The 14,461-nt window shown below is 35.2% G+C and overlaps 1 protein-coding gene across 1 annotated transcript in view; it reads left to right on the forward strand.

Annotated features, from left to right (window-relative positions):
• The window catches only part of Faf1 (Fas associated factor 1), a 288,528-nt gene that overhangs the window by 125,463 nt on the left and 148,604 nt on the right, over positions 1–14,461 (forward strand). Inside the window, exon 8 of the mRNA XM_005353630.2 lies at positions 9,637–9,723. Coding sequence (XP_005353687.1) covers positions 9,637–9,723 — 87 coding nt within the window. The remainder of the gene's footprint in view (positions 1–9,636; positions 9,724–14,461) is intronic.

A 14,461-nucleotide genomic window follows, 5' to 3' on the forward strand; every position in this document is an offset into this window, starting at 1 on the left:
GAGATTGAGATTGCTGACAGTCCTATGATAAAGCTTCCTTAGTATTATCTTAATATCCTTTTCTTCTTCTGCTTTGGTTTAATTATTTTGACGATGATTATGATGATGATTGTCAGTCTTGCTGTTTCTTTCTCAGGTGTCTGTGACCTCTTGGAAGCAGCTGTCGGTTATGTAATAATAACTAGTTGCTATTTGCTCTGGTAGTTTTACTTTCTAAATAGCACTTAATAGTGCAAGAGTTGAGAATCAGCCACTTTACTTTATTGCTTGTTCAGTATGACAGATGTGTAAAGGTTTGCTTGCTTTTGTGATGGAGACTGCCTGTAGTTGGTCACTCTCACTTGTTACTACTTGATGACCACTGTTTAGCATATGTTTGAATGGTCCTATAGAAAAGTCATAAATTTGTCTATGTGGTAGTACATGACAGTAATCCCAGTACTCTCAAAGTTAGGCTAAGCACGGACGACCAGGCCCGACTGGATTAGGTAGTGAGGCCTTCTCTCTTGAAGAAGATAAGAAAGAATTTTCTTATTTACAGTTATAAAAGTGTCAGGTAGAAAGAATTTTAAAATAACTCACCACAACCTTTTATTTTACAAAAATGCAGGTTAAGAAATCTATTGTAATTATGAAAGAATCTCCAACCTTAGAGTTTTATAGGGCTACATTAGACTCTGTACTCACATCTACTAAGTGGAGGAAGCTTGAATCAATTATTTTATGTGAGCTCAGTTTCTGTATTTGTAAAATAAAGATAGTAATTATAAAAAAAAGAGAGGATATGAAGTGCTCTGGCCTCTGTACCTGTTTTACAACATTGTAGAGAAAGTTTATTGAAATTGGATAATTTTGAGTGGTATTGTATAATATGTACTCAAGAATATGGAGAATATATGACATTGTATCACCAAATCTTGTGTGTAAATTATTTGGTAGAAAATTACAAAATAAGAGAATCACTGGAAAAATCAAAAGAACAATAAAGGACAGATGCAGAAAAAATAATACAAGTAAAGGTTATTGTTGGCATGATACATTAATATAAACTAGGAACTTCTTGCTGTTAGTGCTTGGTCAGTTTCCTGCCCCACTTCTATACTAAGAAACATCCAGTAATTAACAGAACTACTGAAATAAAAACCCAGGTTGTTCTGGTACAAGTTTCTTTACTTTGAATAAAAACATTTTGAAAACTTCTCATTAAAGGTGAAAAAGATAAAAATATACAAAATATGAAATGAGTCATAATCTCATGACATAGAAAGGATAAAATTGTTGTATATCTTTATGGTTTTCTATGAATAATAAATAGAGTATGGATATGTGTATGCATATATGTATATATTTAAGTAAGCAACAAGAACGTTATTTTTTAATTTTTTCTCTTTTTTTGTGGTACTGGGAATTAAACGTGGGGCATTGTGTATAATAGGCAAGCACTCTACAACTGGGCTGTATCCTTAGCCCCTAGCTCTTAAAAATATTAGCATTTATTAATTGCACATAATAATGAGTTTGATCATAACATTTTCATACATATGTATAATGTATTCCCACCATATTCATTCCTTGCTAGCTTCCCTTATCCTTTGTCTCCCTCCCTTTCCCACTAAGCTCTTTTATCTTTCCAGCTAGTCCCTCATCTTTTTTCGTATCTTGTTTTTAATCAATTTTTTAAACCAGTGAGTTTCATTAGGGTCCTTTGCAGGGACAAGTATTTTATACCATTGGCTACACCACAGAAGAAAATTTCCCAGGCAGGGGTGAAACCTTCTCCCTTCCATGACAGTGTGTGTTGTTAGTCCCAGTCTTGAGCTATTCTGCAGGTAATTATACCTGCTGTGAGCCAGAGTGCTGCATCTCTGTTATGTCCACACCTCTCCTCTACTTCTATGGCTCTTACACCCCATCCCCCCCACATTCCTCAATGTTTCCTGAGCTTTGGAGGAGGTGATACATGTCATGTTTATGGCTGTAGCCCCCATTTTTTTTTAACATCTTGAAAAGTTAGCAATATTATCTTCTTCATCAAGAAGTAGCTTTTTTTCCCCATGAAAAGGGTGAGATAATATTATTTTCTAAATTTTCAAAATATTTTGGCGTATTGGATCTACTCTGCTAACTTGGCAGTACAGAAGCAGTCAGAAACCATATGAAAACAAATAGGAATCATGATTCCCTAGCGCGATTTGCTGGTAGAAACAAGCAATACAGGTTTACTGGCCTTTGGGATACACTTGGGCCCTACTTCAGTGTAATAAAAAGTGGGGTCTTTGAAGTCGATGGAGCCCTTTTCTCTTACTTCACTGGGCTTTAACTCAGTATTTAAGGCGCTGGAATCTCACAGCCATAGGAGATAGTCGCGGAGTGAGTGACTCCTGTTTCTTTTCCTGTAAATTCAAAGAGGGAAATATATGGACGATAGATGTCCAAGTCTTAGAAATTTTATTCTAGAAAGCATAAATGAGAAAGAAGACAGTTGGTATGATGAGGCAGAAACGATCCCTAGATGGCTCTGTAGGTCTGAGACTGGCTGGAGAGAGCACATCCACCATGTGTCCAGGAGCTCTTAGTTTGGGGCAAGTTCTCCTGCTCTAAAACTGCCTGACTAGTTAGTTGCTCTCTTCTCTCAGCCGGTCACTTTAGCGTTGCATACTTCATTCATTTAGCTATCTTCTGCATTAGGTTGTGCCAATTTTGTGTTTGGTGGTCAAGGCTACAGTGAATGTGCTTGCAGCCACATATTTGGTAACACGTATACAATCCTTGAAATTAACCAGTGCATTGCTTTTGTCACATCTTGTTTTACCCATTGAAATTAAAATTTAAAATCAAAACATTTCTGACTTACGAGTTCTTTCTGGTTCATGCACAGTCTTTTGTCTTGTCTTTTTTGTTGCCCTCTGTTCTCTTGGGGATCTGACCCAGAGCTTTGCCTATGCTGGACACATGCTCTACCAGTAGTAGACCAGAACAAAATTGAACCAGTGGGACTTTATAGAACGTATGTCATCTAACATAAGACTCCTGAAAATGTTCTTATATTGTGGCAGCTATTTTATTTCTAGGTTTTACTTAATTGATAATTTTCTTCTGATGGTACAAACTTATTAATTTTCTTCATTTTATATGGGGGGGGAATTTTAAGAGAATTTATTGAGTCCCTGCTGTTTTATTCACTATAAGCAATACACCACCCATTTTCTAGCATAAACTCACTATGACAGAAATAGGTGGAAACACTTGTTACTTTCCACAGTGTCTGAATTTATTGAAGGATAGTAAATTTATAAGGTTCAGGGATTTCAGTGATAGCAGTTTGCTATCTAATCCCACCTACCTTATGGCATTTCTAGAAATTTATTCATTCTTAAAAAGGATAGGACCCCTTAAGCATAGACTTTGAAAGGTTTAGAAATCAGTTAACTAAAGAGATATGGCTGCCTGGAGGACCCTGTATATAAAATCTCTAATTCTTAAACTTCAGGACATATTCTGACTCATCATGCAAGGCCCCAGAGTGTCCAGCTCACTGGGATGCGCAGGGCCCAGGAGTATGTGTCTCTAATTCCTTCAAGTTGATATCACTACTGCTTTGAGAAATAGTGTCATAGAAAAGTCATTGACCTCATTTGTTTATGGTGTCATTATTTTCTACTTCACAGTTTCTCTAGAATCTCTTTTAATCCACTAAATTTTTAATGTTTGTGCTGTATAGTTTGTTTTCTCATCTATTATGGATTTTTATAAGTCTTTCAGAATTATGTTTTGAGAGCTAGGGATGTAATTCAGTCGGTAAAGTGATTGCATAACATGCATGAAGCCATGGATTATTTTCATGGCACCACATAAGCCTCTTGTGGTGGTATATACTACTGGTAATGGAGGCAGAAGGATCAGAGTATTTGAAGTCAGCCTGTTCTATATAGTTCTAGGCCAGCTTGGTATACCAAGACTTAAGAAAAAAAGTCTTTTGTCTTTAAATGTAGACTTAACTTTTAAGTAAAGATATAAACTTAGGTTTGTTTAAATCTACAACTTAAGTTAGTTTGGTTTACATGTAATGTAGTTTTTGTAGTTTTTACAGTATTTTTATTCTCACCAATGTTTCAGTATAATTGTCGTGTATCTAGTAGAAATGCTCTACCTTATTTCATTAGTTTTTCCTGATGGCCAAAATCCATTTCAAATATATGTGTTTAAGCTAGATTCTGTACTTGATTCTTTTCATTACCATCCCAGTAATCTCGTACAATGCCTGCTGCCCCGTTCCTTTATAGGGAAGAAGCAAAATACGTTTTGTAAGTATGGTAAAAGCAGGACTAAGGTACAGTTGTTAAAATGAAGAATTCATTTAGAATCAAAAGATGTTTTAAAAGTGCAGAATACAGTTTGTTCAAGCCTCGTTGAAAAGCACTTGAATTTTATAGGCCTCTTCATTGTTTTCTGGAAAGGTGGTATTTGAGAAAAAGAAATTCTTGAGTTACTGTTTTTATGAGGAGAAAATTGCTTGGTCTTTTAATGGTTAATGAGAAGAAGTAATAGTTAAACACTTGGAGCATTGATTTCTGATTTGAATTCTCTAACACAGGCCAGCCCTGGGGGAAGGGGAAAAGCTTGCTAATTAACATTTGATTACTGATGCCACCTTCTCATTCCCCTTGCACCATCCGGTTTCAAACGTTTTTTTGTTCAGGAAGGATTTTTAGACTTGCATCTTAGTAAAACAAATCCATGTGCAACTGCAGTGCATGTGCAGTATGTTAAAAAGAAGAAAAAAGAAAGGCATTAGACATGTAGTATGTGTTCAAAGCCCATTCGCTCTGAATCAGCAGTGATTGGTTTCCTAACTACCCAGTCTTTCAGAAAACCAGAGATTGCCAGGAAACTGGGACTCAGCCTGGTTGTTGCCTTGTTTTGATTTAAACAGACCACAGCAAACACTTCCTTGTTCCATGCAGTTGCAGCTCATAGTTCCATATATTTCAAATTTGAACAAGCTCTGGTTCTGCTGGGTCTTGTAACAGTGGCAGAAAAATCACACTGGACGCCTGCCATTTCATGATTCTTTTTGTAAAGATGATAATGTTTGCTCGCTAGTATCTTAATTCAGAAAATCCAGAGCCCATTTAAAACTCTTCTGAACATTATTTAGTTAAGTATATTTTCCCTACATTAAGTGTTAAATAAAAATTAAAGGGTCCAATTTCAAACCTTTTTAGTGAAGTGAATTAAAAAATCTTTATAACTGTTAACACATAGGTAGTAGTTTTCTGTCCAGGACATTATCTCACTGATGAGAAGGAATAGTTACTTCAAAAACTGTGTGATGGGCTTTATTTTAAAATGACATCTTGTGAGGGGAAAATAGGTTTTTATTGAAGTATAAGAGAATAAGGACTTGATTTTCTTTATCCGAGAAAAATGATTTGAAATGCTTCTATATCTTTCTCATCTGGGATTATTTGTATTTTTCTCTTTGATGTCTGTTATATTTATTGACTCTACTTTAATTCTTCCATTTTAGAAAATTAAGACTAGATCCTGAATGGTTGTAAATGCCCCCATTACGTCCTTGTCCTACATATATTTAGTTCTTCTTTTTCTGCACCCAGGATTAACTCTGGTATCTTCATGAATTCCTAGGATTTTATAGCATTGAAAAGCAGAAATGATCAAGTTTTATTCTCATCTAAGGATGAGTGAACTAAATCTCAAAAAGGCCCCATCATTTGGCCCACAGTAGTTGCTGTGGGGCTAGAATTCGAACTCAAGTTCTGCTTTTGTTTACGCTACAGCACATACATGGGTGACATTTAAAATTCCCTGAAAAAAGTTTTGATAGTTTTATCAGTATTTAGTTCACAAGCAGTGGCTTTATTATAACTGACAGTGTTCTTTACTAAACTTTATAGGCCTATTAGTTTCAGTTGGAATAATTAATAACAACTCATTTGAGGTTAATTTTTGAGTCTAAATTTTAAAGTTTACCATTCTAGTAGTGTAACTTTCCTAAGAATCTTTCTCTAAGAAGTTCTAATGAAATTTCACTCAAAGAAAAGCTCTTTGAAATTTTAAGTGAATTTAAAAGAAAACTTGGGGGAAAGATAAGTCCTTATGAATACTTTTATTGAGCATGTTGTCCTTCCAGTACTAGGTTTAATATTATAATCTCCATAAATATTGAGACACTATGATTTTGAAGTAGAGAAAATTAGCATTTTAAAAAAATATTGTAGTATTTAAATACATGTCACCAATGAAAGTAAGAAATCAAAACCATATTCTGCACTTTCTCAAGTTTTTCTGGTGTGTGTGTTCCTATACTCATATGAAGTAGTGGAGAAAAATTCTCTTAAAATCTAGAAAGCAAATTCCAGAAAAATCTATGGTTAATCTAGAACTTGAAATTCAAATTCGTTTTAATGTTGAACTGGCAACCATAGTACTTATTGTATTCATTCAGAACTAAATGAGGCATTTGCGTGGCTTAGCAGCCAAAAATCTCATCGATATATAGCTTAACACAAAGCAAGAATTGAAAGGATTTTGAAGGTTCAGCCTGATTTTGAGCCACTGTTAATCAAAGAAAATAAGTCAGACAAAAAAGTCCCTTAGGAAATGTTATCCAATAAAGTGTCACTTGTTCTTACTTAACTGGAACTTAACAGTCTGTAAAGATGAAACTGCATCAGAAATGGCACAGTATCACCAGCTGAGGATGTCGGCTGCAGTGTACCAACTCCGTGTCTTCCTTCTCCTTTCTCAGACACTCACATCCCTCAGTTACTTTCTTCTTTTTTCTCACCTCAGGCCATTTCTATCTTTTTTTCTTCCGTTTTCTTTTACTGTTCTCTCTATCATCCCTATCCCTTATTCTTGCCCACCCCCTTGTTTCTCCCCACTTCTTTTCTCTTTAGTCTCTCTCCCAGAGGAGAACTGTGTGTCTTTGATCTGCTTCATAGGAACTTCAAATTCATCTGCATCATTATATACACAGTTGTTTTTTGTCATTCAAATTCCTCAAAGACTACTTAAAAATAATTTCTGGTACATTTGCTTTGGGTACTTGTTAATTTTTCCTTTCCTATACAATTGTGATTTAAACTTTAATTGAATACACATCAGTAAAGACAATGGAATTTTTTTGGTGTCTTACCACTTTGTTTTGTAATGGTAAAGTCTGCCTATGCTTACAGCATGAACTTAATTCTGAAAAGCCAATTTGTTTTCACTTAAATTGCTGTTTAATGATTGTAGTTTAGCATAAGATGTTTTTGTCACAATCTGAGAGTACTTTTTGAATATAGCCTTTGCTTTGGAATAATCAAACTTTAGCCTAATATCCTTTACATGGTACTCTCGCAGCTAAGTTCTCTCTGCATTAACTAGTTTATTCTATGACAAGTAGCTTAACAGATGTCTTTCTTGGAAGGACAATGAAGCCAAATACTTGTGCAATGGCTAACATGAATTTAACTTTGATCACTTTTGTTCAGCACATCAGTCTGGCGTTGCGCTTTATACCAACATAGCACCATAGCCAGAACTTGCTTTTCAGGCTTAGGACAGCAAAGGAATGTCACTCAGTTCAGTGAACTATATATGAGTAAGGAAACATGAAATACTGTTTATTTCATAATAGTATATCATTGTTTCTGTGCCCATTATGTTTGTGTAAGTTTCCAATGATGGGGTAACCTCTCCACCTTTCCAACACATACACATTTTTCTTCTGCTTTTGTTTGAAAATAGCTGATGAACTCTGGTTTATTTGGGCACTCCAAACATAAGTTTAAAGAAAGAAATTTTGTCTTGAAGTCTACAGATTCCTCCTGCTTTCTCTTCTGTCTTTTTTATGAATGTAATGCTTTGGATTATTGAAGCACCTTTGTCCCCAAGAGCAGTAATACATAAGTGCAACTAAATAGACTCAGCTAACCAAAGTGCTTACGTCAGGTCCAGTTGCCTTTGGCCAAGTTGTCAGATTGGCAAGGACTAATCAGAATTTCCAAACTTGATGTGGCAACTGTAAGAAAAATGCTGCATGTTAGCTGTGGAGAAAAACTGCCTGTTTCAATTGAGTGTGTGTGTGTGTGTGTGTGTGTGTGTGTGTGTGTGTGTGTGTGTGTGTGTTCAAACTGTGTCCCAAGTGCCTCAGATCTCAGTTACTGATTCTTTTCTCCCACAGGTGTATGTTAAAGATAAAATTAGATTGAATTCCATGTTTAATTTATCCCCTTAGTTTGTGCATATCTCTGTTTCACTGGAAAGATAACTTAGATCTGTTAGTGTGTAATAAAGATACAATGATGATGATGATGATGATGATGATAGCAAAATGCTGTAGCTAAACAGCATGGCACTCTACAGTTCTGCCCTTTAGAAGCTTGCTTGAGTGCTGCTGGTTGAGCAGCCATATTGAAATGTTAAAAGATAGTGCAACATCTCAAAATCAGCCTGGATGAAGAGTATACTATCAGATGGACTGTCTCTTCATTATTATAATTAGCTAATTATCGTAATTGTAAATGAAGAATGAAATAGAATTCCTATATGTTTTTTAGAAAAATGCTAAGAAATTAAAGAAAGATATGATCCTTTGGGGGATTAAGCTTTGCAGAGTCCTTCTAAATTGTCCAAGCTGGTCCCTTGCTGGAGTTCCTCCTGCCTTGCAATGGAATACAGCAGTTGCAGGTTTTGACCAGCACCCCCAGCAAGGTATGACCCTTCATAAGTCACTGGACAGCAGATAGGTAGTTGAACTCCCCACAGCCTTGTTTTGATGATTTAACTCTTCTCCCCTTAAAGTGAAAGGTTGAATAATACTGGTAGGCAAAAATTTTAGTGTTGTTTCTATTTATTTATTTTTGTTTGTTTGCTTGTTTTGAGACAAGATCTCACTAAGTCTTTTTAATGACTGTCCTGGAACTCAATTTGTAGCAATTATTTTGTCTTTAGGACAGGCTAAAATATGATATTAATAGAAACCTCAGCTTACTTTTTAATTTGGGGTGATGTCAAAGAAATCATCTAACCTGCTTTGTATTGTTCTGTGCCTTTCAAATTAAAAATTACGTCCCTTACTCCATTTTAACCAAAATTCACTTTCTTCTCATAAATGAAAACTTGAAGTGTACTTTTTTGTTTGAATCATAAAGTTTTCAGATTAAATTACTTACAAGCATATATAGATGTAGTCAGGTTTCAGTGCACGATTACCTAAAGTCAGCAGTGATGAGAACTCAGCTTGAGAGTGTGCACTGCCCTTGCAGAAACCCTAGCTAACTTCTTGTAACTCCAGCTCAGAGACTCCCATGCCTCTGGGCTTCTGAGTGTACCCTTCCTCACATGCACATATCCATCTACACACCGTGCATATACCCCCCAAATCAATCATTATCAAAAGAAAGTTAGTTTTTGAAATACTACTTTACCTAGCCTTCATTGAAATTTTGCTCTGACTTTTATTGTATTTTTAGCCTTTTGTAAAATTTTTCTGACTTGTAGTCTAAATTATTGTTTTGAAGCTAAAAGAAAATATAAAACATGTTTTATGTTAAATGAATTAAAGCTACCATGATTAAAATAATGTCAAAATCCTGTTGTAATTCTATTGCTTTCTTTTTCTAGGTAAAGAGAAATGTGTATGACCTTACGAGTATACCTGTTCGACATCAGTTATGGGAGGGCTGGCCAGCTTCTGCCACTGATGACTCAGTAAGTTCCTGCCCAGTTTATAGCCTCCCTTTTCAATATAGTTGGCTCTTAGAAACGAAATCAAATGCTCTTGAATTTTCCACTGAAAGAACTTTTTATTTACATCACATCATGTCAAAAATTTTGAAAAATTGTAATAATTTGAACAGATTTATAGAACAAATGTCTTAAGCCAAGCACAGTAATATTTTGGTAATGATAGGTATCAGTGTCAAGAATAATAGTATTGCTTGATTTGACATAAATTTTTCTTTGAGAATATATGTGGTTAATATTAATAAGATGTTCAAGGTGAAAAAAATTCCTATGTTATAGTTATTTCAAAATCAAATGCATACATACATTTATATACATATTCATGTATGCATGTGTGTTATGTGAAGGGTCTGTAGCTTTAAAAATTATTAAATTCAAAAGAATTTCTCCTTTTTATACTTGACATAAATAGCACATATCTTTAATATAATAAATAAATACATTTATTACCATAAAAATTTTAAAAATTAGTGTGTTATCTGACAGTAATATCATTTTTAAATACTTTCTATTATAAATTTGGAAACCTTTTCCATCTCTGCCAATTTTCAATAATTAACTCTTTTCCTAAAGAAGAAATCTTTTCATCACAAGAAGTCTACTGACTTGAAGTTTTGTTCAATCTCTCCCCATATTTACTAACTTACCTATTCTAAACAGATAACTGCCTTGTTTTGGGGTTGGTTTTGCTTGTCCAAAACTTTTTATTTATCTTTAGAGAATTTCATGCAATATATTGAACTCTGATTCATGTTGGCTAGATCTTCCTGAACATAAGGCCCATAATGGAGTTGGTTGATAGATCCATTTTCACTCCGTTGGAGAAAACTGATTTTTCCCCTCCTACCAGCTGATTTCAAATAACTTAGCTATGGGTATGAGTTTGTGCCCACTTTTCCTTCTCTATACTAGGATTTTGTTTGACTTAGATTTGCGTACCAGGTAGTAGTCAAAGTCCATGAGTTTGTATGCACATCAGTCCTCTTGTATAACTTTTTCCCTCGAGGTTGTCCACCTCTTCTGGCTCATGTAATAATTTGGTTCCCTCTTTTGCATAGATTCCTGAGTCTTGAAGGTAGGAGCGTGATGCAGACCTCATTAGGGCTGAGTACTCCAAAGCATCTCAAGCTCTGCTCATTGTCCATCCAGCTGTGTCTCAATGCTAATTACCATCTACTCCAAGTAGTAGCTTGTCTGACGAGGGCTTCATGATGCATGTCCTCTTCTTGGTATAGCAATATGTCATTAGAATCAGTCACTTTTTATTTTTATTTTTTTATATGTGTCTGTTGGTGGTGGCTTACATAAAGGGGGTGTCATATCCTCTGTGGGTTCTGGGAATTGAACTCCAGTACTCTGGAAGAACAGGAAGTGCTCATGACCACTAAGTAATCTCTCTAAACCATAAGATTTTAAAATGCAAATAGGAGAATGTTTCAGGAATTCTAAGTTAAAATCGAATTTTTAAAGATAAACAATGCTAAAAAGAATCAAGGCCTTTGCAAACACTGTGTAATACTAAACTCATGGTTGTAGCTAAGAATTGAATTAGCTCCTCATATTTTTCTAATAAATACTACAACTGTCTGGCCAATTTCTATTCTTCTGTCAATGCTTCCTAACATTTAAAAAAAATTCTTTTTGGAAGACAAAATAATTTTAAGACAGTTTATTGATGAATATGCTATTTAAGTCTAGTTATAAACTGTGTGCCTTTGGGAAAATGCTTGGGTTTCAAAAATTTTAAAAAGATTTAGAAAACAGTAGGACTCTTTGCTATCACTTTTATAATAGTATAATACTAGAATTATTGATCACTGGCTACTGCCAAAAAAAAAAAAAAGACTGTAGTTGTTGGCTTTTTGGTAAATTTTGTTTGCTTACTTTGGAGTTTCTCATTTGATTGTTTTGTTTTTCCTGTTAGGGTCTAAGAAGACACACACAAAAAAATAGAAATGTTCTTAGTGTTGTTTAAAACTCATTATAAGACATAAATACGACTAAAAAGTACATAATTTAAGATCCAAGCACATCACTAGAATTCTCTAAAGCTTGGCCACTTTCCACCATTTTTATGAAGATTAACGATAACATATTTAAACTGAGTGTCTTACAGTAGACAGGAAAGACATCAGCAATAGCTCAATATGATAGACAAGGATTGACTGATATGAGCATATGAAAGACTATCTGCACTTTGCTACAAAATTACCTGTGGGGCCAGGAATGCGTGAGAGTAGACGTGATCCAGATTATCCATCTATTGGGCAGTATTGAATCTGAGTGATATACATGGTTGATATATTTGAAATTTACTGTAATTTAAAGTCAGTAGTAAGTGACTAAAGTGACAATAAATACAGAAGATTGTTGAAATAGGAGCGGCAGGGCTGTGTCCTGCCACCCAGCCGCCCGCATGGCTAGCTTTATACCCGAAATAATTACACGGAAACTGTATTCTTTTAAACACTGCCTGGCCCATTAGTTCCAGCCTCTTATTGGCTAGCTCTTACATATTGAGCTAACCCATTTTTAATAATCTGTGTAGCCCACGAGGTGGCTTACCAGGAAAGATCTTAACCTGTGTCTGTCTGGAGTGGGAGAATCATGGCGACCGTCTGACTCAGCTTCTTTCTCCCAGCATTCTGTTCTGTTTACTCTGCCTACCTAATTTTATGTCCTATTAAAGGGCCAAGGCAGTCTCTTTATTTAACCAATGAAATTAACAAAAAAGATGTCAGAAGATGATGGGGAAATTTTTAAAATGCAAGGCTGCACAGGCTTAAGAGTAGATCTACATGTTCTAATTTTAGATAAAAATGGTTTTGACACCACAGTTGCAGAAACCAGGAAATAAGCTGATAATGTACAAACTCAAAAATAACAGGAAAAGTAAGTAAAATAGGACCTATTCCTCTGTACTAAAGTACCTTATACATTATGTGTCCTAATTTATTGACTTAGTTTGATACAGTATTTTATGAGACCCATGTTTTAATATTTGTGTAAGATTTTACTTTTAGCAAAGAGTTGCAATGTGATTCCATTTCTTGAGTAAGCTACAAGAAGCAGACTAAGCTGAGTGTGTCCAAAACTGTAACACTACCTGGTGCTGTATGAGTCACGGCAAGCAGGAGAGGGAATCCCCAGTAAGCTTCATCCTGTTGCCTCATTATTCATATTTGCACCTTTTCCCAAGACCTGTGAAGTGGTGCCTGCCCACACTTCCCCAGAGCAAATGTTGCCACATTGGCAGGATGTGCCTTGAACTGCATGATTTGACACAACAAAGATGTGTAGGGCCAGGCGGCGGCTTTTAACTAGTGCCACAGCAGATCTTCTAGCTCCAGTGCTTGAGTTGAGGCCAAAAAGTCGTAACTATGGTTTTTGGAGAGAGTCTAGCCAAATCTTAGAAAATTTGTTTCATTGGGACTTTGAAAACATGTAATGCTAGTGCTTTGCAAGTAATTTATTTTGTTGCAGGTGTTGTTGTTTTTATACTTACTGAAAACACTTAAGTGGAGGCATCTGCTACAAAACAAGCTAGTCCTCACAGCTTAGGGCATGAATTGAGGACAGCTGAGAAATGTCAGCTGTGTAAACAGTCTGAAATGTGTTACCAACAGAAATAGAACTAATTTCTTTTCAGGACAGTAGCCATAATAGTTAGGAGAGCTTAGCCTTCAGTGGCGAGTACCTGAATACTTGCTTCCCACTGCCAGGCTAGAAGATGGACTACAGAGGTCACTAAAAGTGAACTTTCTTTATACTTTGGCTGCTCAGTTGCAGGATTTTTTTTATGTGGCTTTGATTATATAAGAACATACATAGAGTGGCTTCCTCCATGAATTTATGGGGATACCACAGATCAAAAAACTAATCAGTTCGGGGTGATGGGAAATGTTATAAACATAAATTGTAAATTAAGCTAAACATTGAAAATGAATAAGTAGCATAACAGTTTACATGTAGATAGCTTTTCTTTTTCTCTTTAGGAATGTAAGGGTTATTTTATAACACTTCATTTATGTTTTATACTATATAAAAATCACTTGTGAGCAACAAAGAAAGTGTTTTCTTCTGTACAGTTGTCATTATTTTTTTGACTTAGAAAACAGGAAAAAGGAATAGACTTTGTGTAATTAGATTCCTGTACTATAAAGGACCTCAGAACCCTATAGACTTCAGTCTTGTGCTGTTTTCCAGCTATATGTGACATCAGCGATTCCTCACAACATCGTTGCCATCTCTTCAGACTTAAAACATTTCTTTGCTTATAGCTATGTTCTAATGGGGCATGAGATCCTTTATGTTGTCCACAACTCTTTTAGTTTCCTTTACACTCTGTCACCAGGGAAATAGGTGTCCAGAGCTTCAGCAGTCAGGGGATGTTTTCATGCAGCGAGACAAGGAGATGCAAGTAGGTGAAATCTCATCTAACACATGAGCGATGGCACTGTTGGCTTCCATAGAGTAGAAATAAGTTTAACACTATGAGCGATGCATAGATACTTAATTATAATGCAATATGTTCATTTAAAGTAATGCTTATAAAGCAGGAGAATCATGTAGTTTTTTTTCAATTTGATAGTAAAATTTATTTTCCTTTTTATTATATATATTTTCTCTTCATTTTTCCTAATTCTTTTTTTAAAACAATCTTTTCTCATTTTACATACCAATCCCAGTTTCCACTTTCCCC

The sequence above is a fragment of the Microtus ochrogaster genome, chromosome 10 (genome assembly GCF_000317375.1).
Source record: "Microtus ochrogaster isolate Prairie Vole_2 chromosome 10, MicOch1.0, whole genome shotgun sequence".
Classification (NCBI taxonomy): Eukaryota; Metazoa; Chordata; class Mammalia; order Rodentia; family Cricetidae; genus Microtus; species Microtus ochrogaster.